General features: G+C 44.0%; 2 protein-coding genes across 2 annotated transcripts in view; one reads left to right on the top strand and one right to left on the bottom strand.

The window, feature by feature from the left end:
* LOC147422765 (monothiol glutaredoxin-S17-like) overlaps positions 1–12,074 on the bottom strand; it is a 64,642-nt gene extending 52,568 nt beyond the window's left edge. The window contains exons 1-2 of the mRNA XM_086502661.1: positions 11,811–12,074; positions 11,657–11,731 (exon numbers count right to left, since the gene is read on the bottom strand). Coding sequence (XP_086358787.1) covers positions 11,657–11,731; positions 11,811–11,981 — 246 coding nt within the window. The 5' untranslated portion in view covers positions 11,982–12,074. The remainder of the gene's footprint in view (positions 1–11,656; positions 11,732–11,810) is intronic.
* LOC147422766 (uncharacterized) lies at positions 2,178–4,460 on the top strand. Its single transcript, XM_086502662.1, has 3 exons — positions 2,178–3,434; positions 3,525–3,686; positions 3,805–4,460. Exons 1-3 carry the CDS (start codon positions 2,418–2,420, stop codon positions 4,270–4,272), a joined length of 1,647 nt encoding a protein of 548 aa, XP_086358788.1. The 5' UTR covers positions 2,178–2,417; the 3' UTR covers positions 4,273–4,460.
* Positions 12,075–12,913: the final 839 nt, after the last annotated feature.

Below are 12,913 nucleotides of genomic sequence, written 5' to 3'. Positions count from 1 at the left end.
AGGTCTTTCAGTAGGTTCATAATCTTTTCATTCTGTACTCGGCTCACACGGTAAGGTGGCCGATTCAGTGGCGTGCTTCCAGGTATCAGAATCAATGGTTTGATCTTCAGGCCCTCTGAAAAGCAATCGGCATGAGTGTGGAGAAAAATCTTGGCGTTCTTTTGATCAAGTCAAAACATATTCAACCTTTATCCAGCGTTCAGTTCTCTCCCAAAAGAATGAGTAAGAAACTGAAGTTTATCAAGTACAATCTCTAAGCCCTTCATTTATCAAAGTCGCTTTCTCGGCCCGGTGGTCATCCACGGCGTAGTTCTTGTGGTACCAAGGGATCTTGAGTAGAACGTCACTCGCGTGCCCTGAACACCCCTATCATTGCAAACAAAGTTTGTCAATGCTCGGTGTAATGGCAACATCTCATCCGGGTGCGAGTCGAATTACCTCTGCCTGTGGCGTCAATCTGTCGGGCGTAATTCCAAATCGAGCCGCCAATTCCAAGTGAAAAGAAGTTGGCCTTGGCTCCTTCAAAAGGGCTTCCTGATCCTTCACTTTGCCCCAAAAGCGGCAAAGTTCGTACTTTCATTCATTAGATTCGGTGCAGGTCCCACGCCATGTGGTACCAGTTCTACTTTTCTATCTGCATTTTCTGCCACATTCCTCAGCTGCTCTCGAACTCTCAGACCTGTCATCAGGGTAGTTTTCGTACGTCAAACGGAACGTCTCGTTCCGTCCGGCCGGACTCGTCCCGTCCCGTGCGTTCCGTTCGTTCCGTCCGGTGACTTTTTTCGGCAGTTTATGACGGTTGGCAGCTTTTTGACCGTTTTGCAACGTCCAGTTTGTAGGCCTTTTGGAGCCGTTTGCGGGCAGTTTTTGAAGCCAAATGCCATGCTTATTGCCCATGGGCCATTGGCACATTGCCATGCTTATTGCCCAAGGGCCAATGCCCATTGCTTAAATGTCAAGCCTCACATGCTCTTCCTCTCCTATTTAAGCAACCCTTCCCCTTTGTTATCCAACACAACCTACAACTACAAGCTACAAGCTTTAGCCCTAAGCCTCTCAATGCTCTACCCTCTCATCTCGATTCTCCATGTGCTTCCATTGAAGCTTCAAGCTCTCAAGCTCTCGAGTCTCCATTGGGTCTACCATCTCTCTCCTTCAAGCTCCCTTGGGTGACACCGTGACGGGTCTCTCCTTCAAGCTTCCTCTCTCTCTCTCTCTCTCTCTCTCTCTCTCTCTCTCTCTCTCTCTCTCTCTCTCTCTCTCTCTCTCTCTCTCTCTCTCTCTCTCTCTCTCTCTCTCTCTAATCTATTGATACATCATACATCATACTAGTAGCTACTAGCTACATACTACATAATGCCGCCTCCTCCTCATGAAGCCTTTGAGAAGCATTGCCGATATTTTGAGCGGGTGGGGGGCAAGCAAAACTCTTGCAAGTGGTGGTGCAAATATTGCCCAAAAGCTATGACCTCTTCCGTCACCCGTCTCATCATCCACTTGACAAAGATGGGAGGACAAGCGGGGCCATGTCCTAATATCCCCGAAGATATCCTTGCGGAATGCAAGAGAAAGTATCTTCCATTGAAGACACACAACGGTAGAGTCACCTCGGATGAGTTCGTGTCGCCGGATGTTGATAGCTCCGATTCGGAACGAGAGGCCTCTCCAACTATGTCCATGGCTACCGGTGCCACCGCGGCCTCATGTGATGGTAGTGCCTCCTCCAAGAAGTCCAAGAAGTTCAAGGGGTCTTCAAGTGATGGTGGCCGGCCTCCGAAGATGGCAAAGCAAACTTCTCTTGCGAAATCGGTGGGTGGATGCTCCGGCCCCTTGTCTTTCCTCAAGGAGAGACAAAGAATCGCGGAAATAGAGATTGCCCGCACGGTGATTGAATGCAATCTCTCCTTCAACATTCTTCGGTTGGAGCGATGGAAGAGGATGATCATAGCAATTGCGACGGTTGGTCCATGCGAAAGGTGGACGGGTGTGTCATACCATGACATGAGAACAAAGAAGCTTGATGAAGAGAGGGCAAGGATTGACAAGTCACTTGAGCCCGTACGTGCAGGTTGGGCAAAGTATGGATGCTCTATCCTCTCCGACGGATGGAGCGACCACAAGAAGAGGGGCATCATCAACATTCTTGTTTCTTGTCCTCTTGGCACGTACTTATTACGGGCGGTGGATGCGGGTTCGAGAGGGAAGAAAGTGACCGGGGCATTCATTTGGAAGCACATCCGCCAAGCCATTCTTGAGGTAAAACCGTAAATCGAGCCTTTATGTCTTGAGCAATTGCCAATGAGTCCTATGTTTTAATTTTTAAGTTTTAACTCTTCTTGTCACAAATGCCTCTTGTGTAGGTTGGTGCGGAGCATGTCGTGCAAGTGATTACCGACAATGCTTCAAATTGCAAGGCAATGAGTAAGAGGCTAGAGAAGGAATTTTCATCCATAGTATGGACTCCATGTGCCTCTCATTGCCTTGACCTTCTCTTTGAAGACATAGGGGAGCTAGGTTGGGTGAAAGATATCCTCAACCAAGCACTCTCCATCATCAATTTCATCAACGGCAAAGTGAGGGTGCTTGCCATTTACCGCACCTACTCCGACCTTGAGTTGAAGAAGCCATCGGCCACTCGCTTTGCCGCCATGTGGCTACTTCTAGAGCGGCTCTATGATGTGCAAAACAAAATACAAAAGACCATGGTCTCCGATGAGTTTAAGGAGTGGATGAATGGAGAGTCCGCCGCTTCCCAACAAGATGCAAAAGCCATCCAGCGGCTTTGCTTGCGGGAGGAGTTTTGGCAAGAAATTAAGGGTCTTGTCGTTGCGATCTTGCCCTTGTACAAGGCTCTCCGCATGACCGACATGGAAGGGGCAACTATTGGGCTTCTATGGCACTTCATGGAGGAAGCTTCCAAGGAGATTGAGAAGTCTACAATCCTAGATGGGGCTCCCGATGGAACACGGTATAACTACATATTTATTATTACATATGTCATTCTCTATATATTTAAATTCTACATGCTTGTTTCTCTACTTAGTACATTTCCTCTCTCTTCTTGTAGTGATTACCTCGAGGACTCTCCCAAGAGAGACGACATTCTCCTCCTAATCACAAAGCGGTGGGATTGGATGAAGAGACCTATCCATTACTTTGCGGCTCTCTTGCATCCGGCTTACAAGAAGCCCGAACTCTTTGCAAATCAAGAGCTTATTGAGGAGCGCAACAATTACCTCTTTAAGGTGCTAAAAGAAGAGGACATTGGAGCATTTCTCCAAGAGGTAATCAACTATAGCGACCAACGAGGCACCGCATTTACTTCCAACTTGTGTTGGAAGCGGCAATCCTTGGTGAAGCCTTTATTTTGGTGGGAGAGCTTTGGCTATCAATTGCCTACTCTCAAACGACTTGCTTTGAGGGTTCTTGGCCAAGTAAGCGACAAGCCTCAACCTTTTACATTTTATGCTTAATCTCTTCAACTATAGTCTCTTATAGCTTATGCCTCTCTTGATGTGTTTTAGGATTGCTCATCGGGAGCATGTGAGCGTAATTGGTCCGCATACTCCCTCATCCACACCAAAATCCGAAACAAGCTCTCAACGAAGCAATTAGAGCGACTTATCTATTGTCGCTCCAATTTACGCATGTTGCGCTCTATGCATGAGATGCCTATGGCTCGACGGGTATAAATTATAAATTATAATCACTACTCTCCATTTTCTATACTCTAGAGTCTAGTCTTTAATTAGTTTGAATATACTAATTATGTTTTCATTGTCCAATGTTGTAAATGTCAAATAGGTCAACGTGGATGAGCTCACACTTACGATTGACACTCTAAAGAGTGTCAATAAAGAGCAAGACCCTGAGGAGCAAATGATTTTTCGTGAGCTCTACTTGGAGCTTGAGGAGATTGATCGCCGAGTTTCTCGCACACGATCACGCAAGAAGGTCGTCATCCATGGAGTTACATCGGCTACAAGAGGCAGAGGTGCCAGGGCTACAAGAGGTAGAGGCAAAGCATCAACAACACCCACGGAGGCTCCTAGGACCTATGTGCGGCGAGGCTCCGGAAGCGGCTCTTGTGCGGCGGCCATCACTTCCGAGGATAGAGAGCCTCGAGAGCCAGAGTATGATGATGAAGGCAACCTCATTAGTGATGGAGATTATGAGCCGTCATCCTTCCACTCTTGTGAGGAAGAGGATGATGTTGATGAGCAAGGCTCAGAAGAGGAAGATGAGGAAGATGATGAGAGCACTACTGACTAGTGACTTTACTATTTAGTCTCTCTATTATGGTGTGCCACTTTTTGAGTACTTTGTAGCCCTTGCCACTTGGTCCCCCCACTTTTTTGTATCCCTTGCCACTTTTTGAGTACTTTGTAGCCCTTGCCACTTGGTCTCTACTTATCAAATTTCAATGATCATTTTGGTTTATGTAATGCTCATTCTCTTTAGTCTTTGAGTCTTGACTCTTTACATTGTACTATGTACTATGTAGTATTGTAACTACTAACTTGTAATCTATACAAATGTCAAGTTTCTATAAGTAAGTATTAAGGCCTAAGCCTTAGGCCCTTAGACTTGAGAATTATTTGTTTTTTTAAATTTGAACGTACATAACGTCATCGTACATCATAAAAATTTTTAGTTCGTTTAGTACCGCACATCATCGTACGCGTACAAAACGTACGGGACCGTACGAGACTACTATGCCTGTCATCGTCTTTATCATTCTGTTCTTTTTGTGCCTTCTTAGGGCACTTCGCGGAAATATGTCCCGGTTCCCCGCATCCAAAGCACTTCCCCTCTCTGATGAAGCGAGCTCTCTCCTCAAGAGTAAGCTTGGGTCGTGCATCATTTTTCTCTTGGTTGCTCTTTTTCTTTCTACTTTCATTCCCAGAAGTCTGTTCGGCTCGTTGAGTCATGGCCTCATCTGTGGGGTAGGTCAGACTGCCAGAGTGAATGGCAAAGCCCCGCTTTGCATGACTCATCAACTCTTGAATAGAAGTTGACTTCTGTTCCAAGCAGTGATCTCAGATCTCTATAGGTAGACCCAAGGTAAACCGCTCAATCTGTTCTCTGAACGAGATCTTTTTGAATGAAGAGGCGGGTAGAAAAGAGCTCCAGAATCTTTCACAATAAGCATTGATTGTGTCTTTCTTGGTCATCCGAAGATGGTTCCAAGCAGCTCGTATATCTCGTTCATATTCTTGCGTCAACCAAGAAGAAATAAAAAGCTTTTTAAATTTCAGCCATTTAACTGGCGCAGTCTTGTTTAAAAGAAGCGTGGACCACCAAGTACGAGCATTCCCCTTAAGGTAAGAGGTAGCTCTCCGAATCTTGGAGTGCTCTGAATAGCGTCCTCCCGCGAAAGCGATGTCAAACTGCTGTATAAAAGACCAAGCCTTCGAAGCATCTGAGTATCCTGAAAAAGTATCAAACTTGATCGAGTGGCCACCTTCCTCAAACTCTCGGACTTTCTTGCTTTTATCTTTGAGAAAGTCATACTCGTTGGCTTTGTAAAAATTCTTCTTGTTCGCATAAAACTTTCCGTCATCGGAATCTGAGCTGTCTGTAGACGAGTCCTCAGTAGAACTGTCAGTCTCTGGGCGAGATTTAGCCTTCTTTGCCTTTCTCTTGCCCTTTCTAAAGCGTTGCTTCTTGCTTCGCTTTTTTCCTTTTCTGTCTTCTTCGCTCGAATCCAAGAAGCTAGAAGAACAATCAAAAGAAGAAGAAGAAGAAGAAGAACTACTGGGTACTCCTTCAAATCGAACACGCTTCTTCTTCTTTTTTTTTGCCTTGTCAAAAAGTCGACCGACGACCCAAATATCCCGAAAAGTCAGTGCCTTTCTTCTGCTTTTTGCCGTGCTTTTTGCCTTTCTTTTGCGCGTCAAAAAGCTGAGCAATCCGTGCATCAACCACGTTCTCCAGTTCCTTCTCCGTATATTTTCTTGGAGGCAGAAGGTTTCTTGAGAGCGGGTTTCGGGAGTGGTGTTGTGGTTCTTTGCCACTCCATCTGTACCTCTTCCAAAGAGGTCTAGTTCATATATTTTGCCATCTTCAGGTCCTTGGCAAAATTGAGCATCATCTTTGTTGCATCGCCGATCAACTGGCGACGCTCCATTTCTCGCCGCTCCGCCTGAGTAGGCCAAGGTGGGCCATACTCTCTGCCGGAATCTTCGCTGTGATCCCTGCTCGCATCTCCAGATGCAGAGGGAGTCGACTGATCCTTGCGTGAAGCCATAGGTGCCGCGGAAAAAAAAAAATCGGGGATCGGATTTCCCGTAGAAGAGAAATCGGTCGTGCTCTAATACCACTGTAACAGACTTGGACACTCCAAGTCAAGAATCAACCGCGACAGCACCAAATAACCACTTCAAAACAATTCACAGATCACAATAGATTTGCACTGGCCCGACGGAGTTCGTGCCTAGAGATATTGGCCCCAAAGATTGGCGCCCCTTTCGGTATTTCTTTTTGTATTAATCAATAATCAAAGTACAAGAGAGCGGTTAGGGTTTCACTCTCAGACTCTGCGTCCAGATACTCTGAGAAGTGAAGCCCTACTTATTTAAAGGTACAAGGGATGCCCAAAAGCAAAGCCCCAAAAGCTTTTAGAATAAAAAGGATCAGTTCTCTCTCTCTCTTAGAGAGTCTTTTCACTTTTTTTATATAAAAAAAAAAAAAGCAAAATTCGCGTCGCTCATCATTTTCAAAAAAAAAAAAGCCTCCGCGATTTTCGGAAATTAGGGTTTCTAGCAAAAATTAGGGTTTCTGCTGTCCGCCACGTCATCACTTTGTGACAAACCAACTTTGACAAATGAAAAGGGCAAAAAAATTGTACTTGATGTAAAACTGAAGGGCAAGTTCATCCCTATTGTATCGACTTCAGCCATTTCCAAATTAACTAAATCCAGTCTTTTTGTTTACTCGATCTATTTGAAAGAGTTGAATGATGAACACAAAACGAACATGTTTGAAATTTACAAAGAACGCCGAGAATTTCTCCACACACATGCTGATCGTTTCTCTGAGGGCTTGCCAAGCGAGTTACCGCCATCTTGTCCTGATGATCATATTATTGATATGATTCTTGGAAGCACACCACCGAACCGGCCACCTTACCGTGTTAGCCAAGCCCACAATGAAGAGATCATGAACCAAGTGAAAGGCCTCCTAGAAAAAGGTCTTATCCAACCGAGTACTTCACCCTACTGCTCTCCAGTTTTGTTGGTATTAAAGAAAGACGGATCTTGGAGAATGTGCATTGACTATAGAGCTCTCAATAAAATCACTATCAAGAAGAGACTTTCGATTCCAAGGATTGATGATATTCTGGACCGACTTCAGGGATCCTCTTGTTTCAACAGGATTGATTTGAAAAGCGGATATCATCAGATCAAAATCGCCCCCGGGAGATGTCTACAAGAAGATAGCCTTTCGGACAAGTATCGGTTTATATGAATTTTTGGTGATACCATTGGGACTTACCAATACTCCAGCGACTTTCAACCGAATGATCGATAGGATTTTCTGAGAGCATCGATCTTTTGTGGGCACTTTCTTTCATGATATTATAGTTTTCTCCAAGGATGAAGTAGAACATCGACACCGTTTGCTACAGGTCGTTCAAGCATTGCGTGATCACAGATTGGTTATCAATGCCAAAAAGAGTGAATTTTTCTTGCCGGAGATACACTTTCTAGGACACATCATCTCAGCAACACGAGTACAGATGGACCCGGCCAAGATTGAGACTATCCGCGATTGGCCAGATTTGAAGAATGTTCATAAAGTTAGAAGCTTCTTGGGCTTGTGTTCTTATTATAGGCGGTTCATTCGAAAGTTTGTAGAGGTAGCTTCCCCTTTGCACATATTGACTCAAAAAGGCGTCCTTTCTCGAGGAGACCCACAGAGGTGACAGCCTTCCAGACACTTCAAGAAAAACTGACTACTAGACCAGTGTTGGCTTTGCCAGACTTGCAAAAGTCATTCGAAGTATATTGTGATGCTTGTGGTCGTAGTTTGGGAGCGTTCTTAATACAAGAAGCCCATGTAATTGCCTATGAAAGCCGATTGTTTTCAAGGCCAGAATTGACAGCACAAATTTATGAGAAAGAGCTATTGACAGTGATCCATGCTCTTACTCAGTGGCGACATTACCTAATTAGAGCCGATTTCACGATCTTCATTGATCATCAAAGTTTACGCTACTTCTTGTCACAGAAGCAGCTTTCAAAAACGTAGATGCGGTGGGCTAATATCTTGACACAGTTTCACTTCCAGATTGTTCATGTACAAGGAAAGAAAACTTGGTGGCAGATGCATTGTCTCGGAAGCCCTTAGTCTTGGCTATTTCTGCGATACATCATAGAAGCTTCGAGGATATGGTTGATCAGTACGCCACCAATCCGGATATTTCCGATGTATTTATTTGAATACAGAATGGAGAGGTAGTAGCGGGATATTCCATACCGGATGGCTACATGATGAAAAAAAAGATGATGTGCATCACACAGCCGTTGGGGGAAAAGGTTTTGACCGAGTGCCATTGTCCACCTTTTACGGGTCACCGCGGCATCGACATCACCTTGAGAGGTGTGGAGAGTTATTTCTTTTAGCCGAGATTCAAGAAGGATGTGGACGACTTTGTTCGCAATTGTTTAGTATGCCAGAAGGTCAAGTTTGACAGGCATAAGGCATAGGGATTACTACAACCTTTACCCATTCCCACCCGCCCCTAGGAAAGTACTGCAATGGATTTCATTTTTGATCTCCCAAAGACTCAAAGTGGACACGATGGCATTTGGACTGTCATCGATAGATTTAGCAAGCAAGCTTACTTCATTCCAATGAAGAAAACAGTCAAGCCGGATCATTTAGCGAGACTGTTCATCGCACTCAATTTTTTATTACATGGCATGCCTGAGACAATAGTCTTCGACAGAGATCCCCGATTCACGAGTTTGTTTTGGAGGGCTATTTCGAAGAACATCGGCATACGGTTACAGTTCTCGTCATCAATCTACGCGCAGACAGATGGGCAATCTGAGATTGCAAATTCAATTGTTCTGGATTTATTGAAGTCTTACATCTCGGATCAGAAGACTCAATGGGAAAAATATTTGCATTTGGTGGAATTTGCCTACAATAACAACACGATCGACTCTTCGACGGGGAAGGCACCATGGTGGAATTTGCCTACAATAACACGGTCCACTCTTCGACAAGGAAGGCACCATTGAGATAATTGAAGGTGCTCCGAAGGTTCCACCCTTTCTCAGCACTAAGGACAAGATTTTTGAAGCCGACAAGTACACGAGGGACTTGGACACTACTTTTGCCAAGGTCCGGGAGGCTTTAGCGAAATCTCAAGAACGACATAAGAAGGCAGTAGATAGACATCGACGAGATTTGAAATTAAAGGAAGACGATTGGGTGCTCTTACGTTTTGAGAAGGTACGCCTAAGAAAACGGAAGGGAAAGGAGCGGCTTTTTCCAAAGCTTAGCATGAGGTATTATGGCCCTTTCCAGATAAATGATGTCTCCTTTCGACTCAAGCTGCCCGATACTTGGAATTCACAATGCATTCCATGTGAGTCTATTGAAGCCTTTTAAAGGTGATGTGCCCGTTGATGGGGAGCCTGATGAGCAACCTAAAGTGGAGGAAAGCGAGGAGATACTCGTTCCAGGACAGATTTTGGCACACAAGGAAAGAAAGATGAAAGGTAAAGTGATTCGGCGGTTCTTGGTTAAATTCAAGAACTATCCTACATTGGATGCGAAGTGGATGAAGAAGGACCTAGCGTTACTCCGCTCCTTCGTCAACAGATTACCCCGATTTTTTAATAAGGCCATTGATGTCCCCTTTGGGTTTTAGGAATACTAATGGACTTACCAGTATTCTGTTGTATGACTTTATGACTTGGAATTCCCGAAAAACGATAGGATTGATTTCTACTCTCTCATTTAATTTGTTTGAGTGCAGGAATTGAAAGACAAAATGACTGTAGCATTTCGGTCTCATAAATCTCTATAGACATGATCGCAATAAGGATTAGTTAATCGCGGATCAATGAGGTCCAGAATGGATCTAGATGCGATTACTAAGTACGTTGTTGGCAGTCATGGTCTGAGATTTGGAATGAATTTTTATGTGAATCGTCCTGTAATGTCGAGTGATGTCTAGTGATGTGACTAATGTTTTGTACAAGTGTTAGATGTGTCGTGTCTAGTGCGTCGGTACTAACAGTCCGTGTCTACTAAGACAGTTTATGGCCTCTGTCTGTTTTGCAAGCGTAATCAAGGGCGATTACAATTCGTCACAAATTGATGACGTGGCAGTGCCCGGACAGACACACGCTAACATGGACTTGGACTAACGTCACAGCTGTACGGAATCCCGTAGTTCGCACTGACAGTACGAATAGCCGGAAAAAGCGTTGACCGGTTGCTGACGTGGCAATGCGTAAGGAATTTCGCTTTTTACGTTGGCTGGCTATACAAATTTCCGCAGTTTACACTGATTGCTTTTTGTTGGCAGATTTTAGCCAATAAGGCTTTTGAAGCCATTGCTTTTAAGTTTAATGCTTTTGGGGCTCTGCTTTTAGCAACCCTTGTAAATCTTTATAAGTGACCCAAGGGACTCACTCTGCAGAGCATCTGGACGCAGAGTCTGAGAGCTAGCACCCGCAGGTCGGTTGTCCTTTGCTCAAAGATTAATGTAAAAGAAATACCGAAAGGGGCGCTAGTCTTTGGGGCCAATACCTCTTGGCACAGAACTACGCCGGGCCATGTCGACTCTCTTTTGATTTGTGAAGTGTTTTGAACAGAATCTCTGCTGTGTCGCGGTAGAATCTTGACTTGGGGTGTCCAAGTTTGTTACACCCAACCTCAATCTCTAATCTCTAAGATGAGACTCTCAATCCCCACCCTAGTGCTATGTGGCGTATCGCCGTTGGATGAAGCCATCCTCTAGAATAGTCATGAAGTGCTCTCTATATTACATCATCTTCAATGGAAGAGGCTATCTTGGTGTAATTCTTCTCTCGAATGTCTAATTGCCAAGCGTCCCGTACGATGATCCGGTTGCTCTCACTATGTGAGGTGTATGAGCATTGAGTCTAGAGAGAGAGAGAGAGAGAGAGAGAGAGAGAGAGAGAGAGAGAGAGAGAAAGAGAGAGAGAGAGAGAGAGAGAGAGAGAGCACATTGTACATGCTGACGTACATTAAAAATTCTCGCATTGACCAATTGGATTCTCATAACAAGTCACAAAATCCTACTCACTGATTTGTCTATCACTCAACCTTCTCTAACTCTTCAATAGCTTAACTATGAATGTCGACTTCACGGTTCTAAACCCAAGGTCAAGAAGCATTTAATAGCAGCTGTTGTACAAGCCAATTGGGATTGATTATGTGAACGTCAGAAATATAAGTGACAGTAAGCTGCACGCAGAATATCATAAAAAACACCATGAGTCAACACAAGGCTTCTGTAAAAATTCTGAGAGCTACTAAACCAATGAACCCCATGGCAAGGCAGATGAGTCGCAAAAGACAAGAATGTAAATTAAAGACCAATACGTCTTAAAACATTCAAAACCATTGAAAAGGGAAGCAATGAGACAAAGAAAAAAGGTTATCTCACCTTGAAAAAAACAAAGAAGGGAACAGCTGAGACATTGTAAGCCTCTGAGACATCCGGTGTCTCTTCTGCTTCAACCTGCAAAGAAGGAATAGGGGTCAGACACGTTTCTTCAATACATGAAGGAACATCCCTTTCCATAGATGAAGAGAGAGACCCTGAAGAAGTGAACGGTGGGATTGTCGGAGCATAGGTGAGAAAAGACAGCATCCATCTGCGCAGAGGCGGGACACCATGAGGCCCAGAAATGAAGAGCAGCCGAGCCCTTCTGCTGCAATACCTCATCCAGCTCCGCTTTGCTGCGTAAATCCTTCACTGCTGCAGCCATCTTCGAGTTCCGCGGACTTCTCAGAATCGCCCACCTAGTGCGCTATATATGTAAGTGCATAATACTTATTGGGGTTGTGCATAATTGTGACAAAATGCTATGGTAAGCAAGTTAACAAAAGATTAAATTGGCTTTCCGTTTACATTACTTCAAGCATAAGAAATGTTATAAAATTGAACATGGTCTGCTTTAAAAGAGAAAAAAATAGGTTTAATAATAAAGAATAGGAGTCCTAATGAGAAAGAGGGGGGGGGGGGGAAGAAAGATTTGAGTGCAAAAGCAAAGAGAATGGTTTTGGTTTTCTCAATCTCAAGATTTAGAATTAAAGAAAAAACAATGATTTGAAGCCAAAAATACAATCATAGAGATTTCTCTTTTTGGAGTAGGTATGTGTGCACGATTTTGAAAGAGGTCAAAAGAGGAGAATCTACGGAGACTCTCCTCTAATCTATGATTTGAAGCCAAAAATACTCTTTTTGGAGTAGGTATGTGTGCACGATTTTGAAAGAGCTTGAAAGAGAAGAATCTATGAAGATTCTCCTCTAATTGACAAAGTTCTTCCCTCTTTCTCGTTCTCTCATGCATGGTAGCACTCCATGTGCTACACACACAATAAGTTTTGTCATAAAATCTAATATCTAGCTTTACCTAAATGATTTTCTCATATTAAATTGATCATTTAACATGGGAAGGTAAAAGGGAAAACAAGAGCTAGAACATGGATATGTGTTGCTAGACCTAACTCAACATGGGGCCAAAAAGGAGATGGTTACATCTTGACACGGGCTCAAAAGGAAATGGTCTATTGAAGAACAATGTGCAAATAATGGAGCTTAAAAGACCTTAGGGTTAGCTTCATTAAAGTCCTCCAAGGTTAGTGTTAAAAGTCCTTAGACCTTAGGGTAAGCTAAGCATGTGCTTGAGGTGCTTGT

The sequence above is a fragment of the Adiantum capillus-veneris genome, chromosome 27 (genome assembly GCF_014529385.1).
Source record: "Adiantum capillus-veneris isolate H3 chromosome 27, ASM1452938v2, whole genome shotgun sequence".
Lineage (NCBI taxonomy): Eukaryota > Viridiplantae > Streptophyta > Polypodiopsida > Polypodiales > Pteridaceae > Adiantum > Adiantum capillus-veneris.
This window is presented reverse-complemented; position numbering and strand designations above follow the sequence as displayed.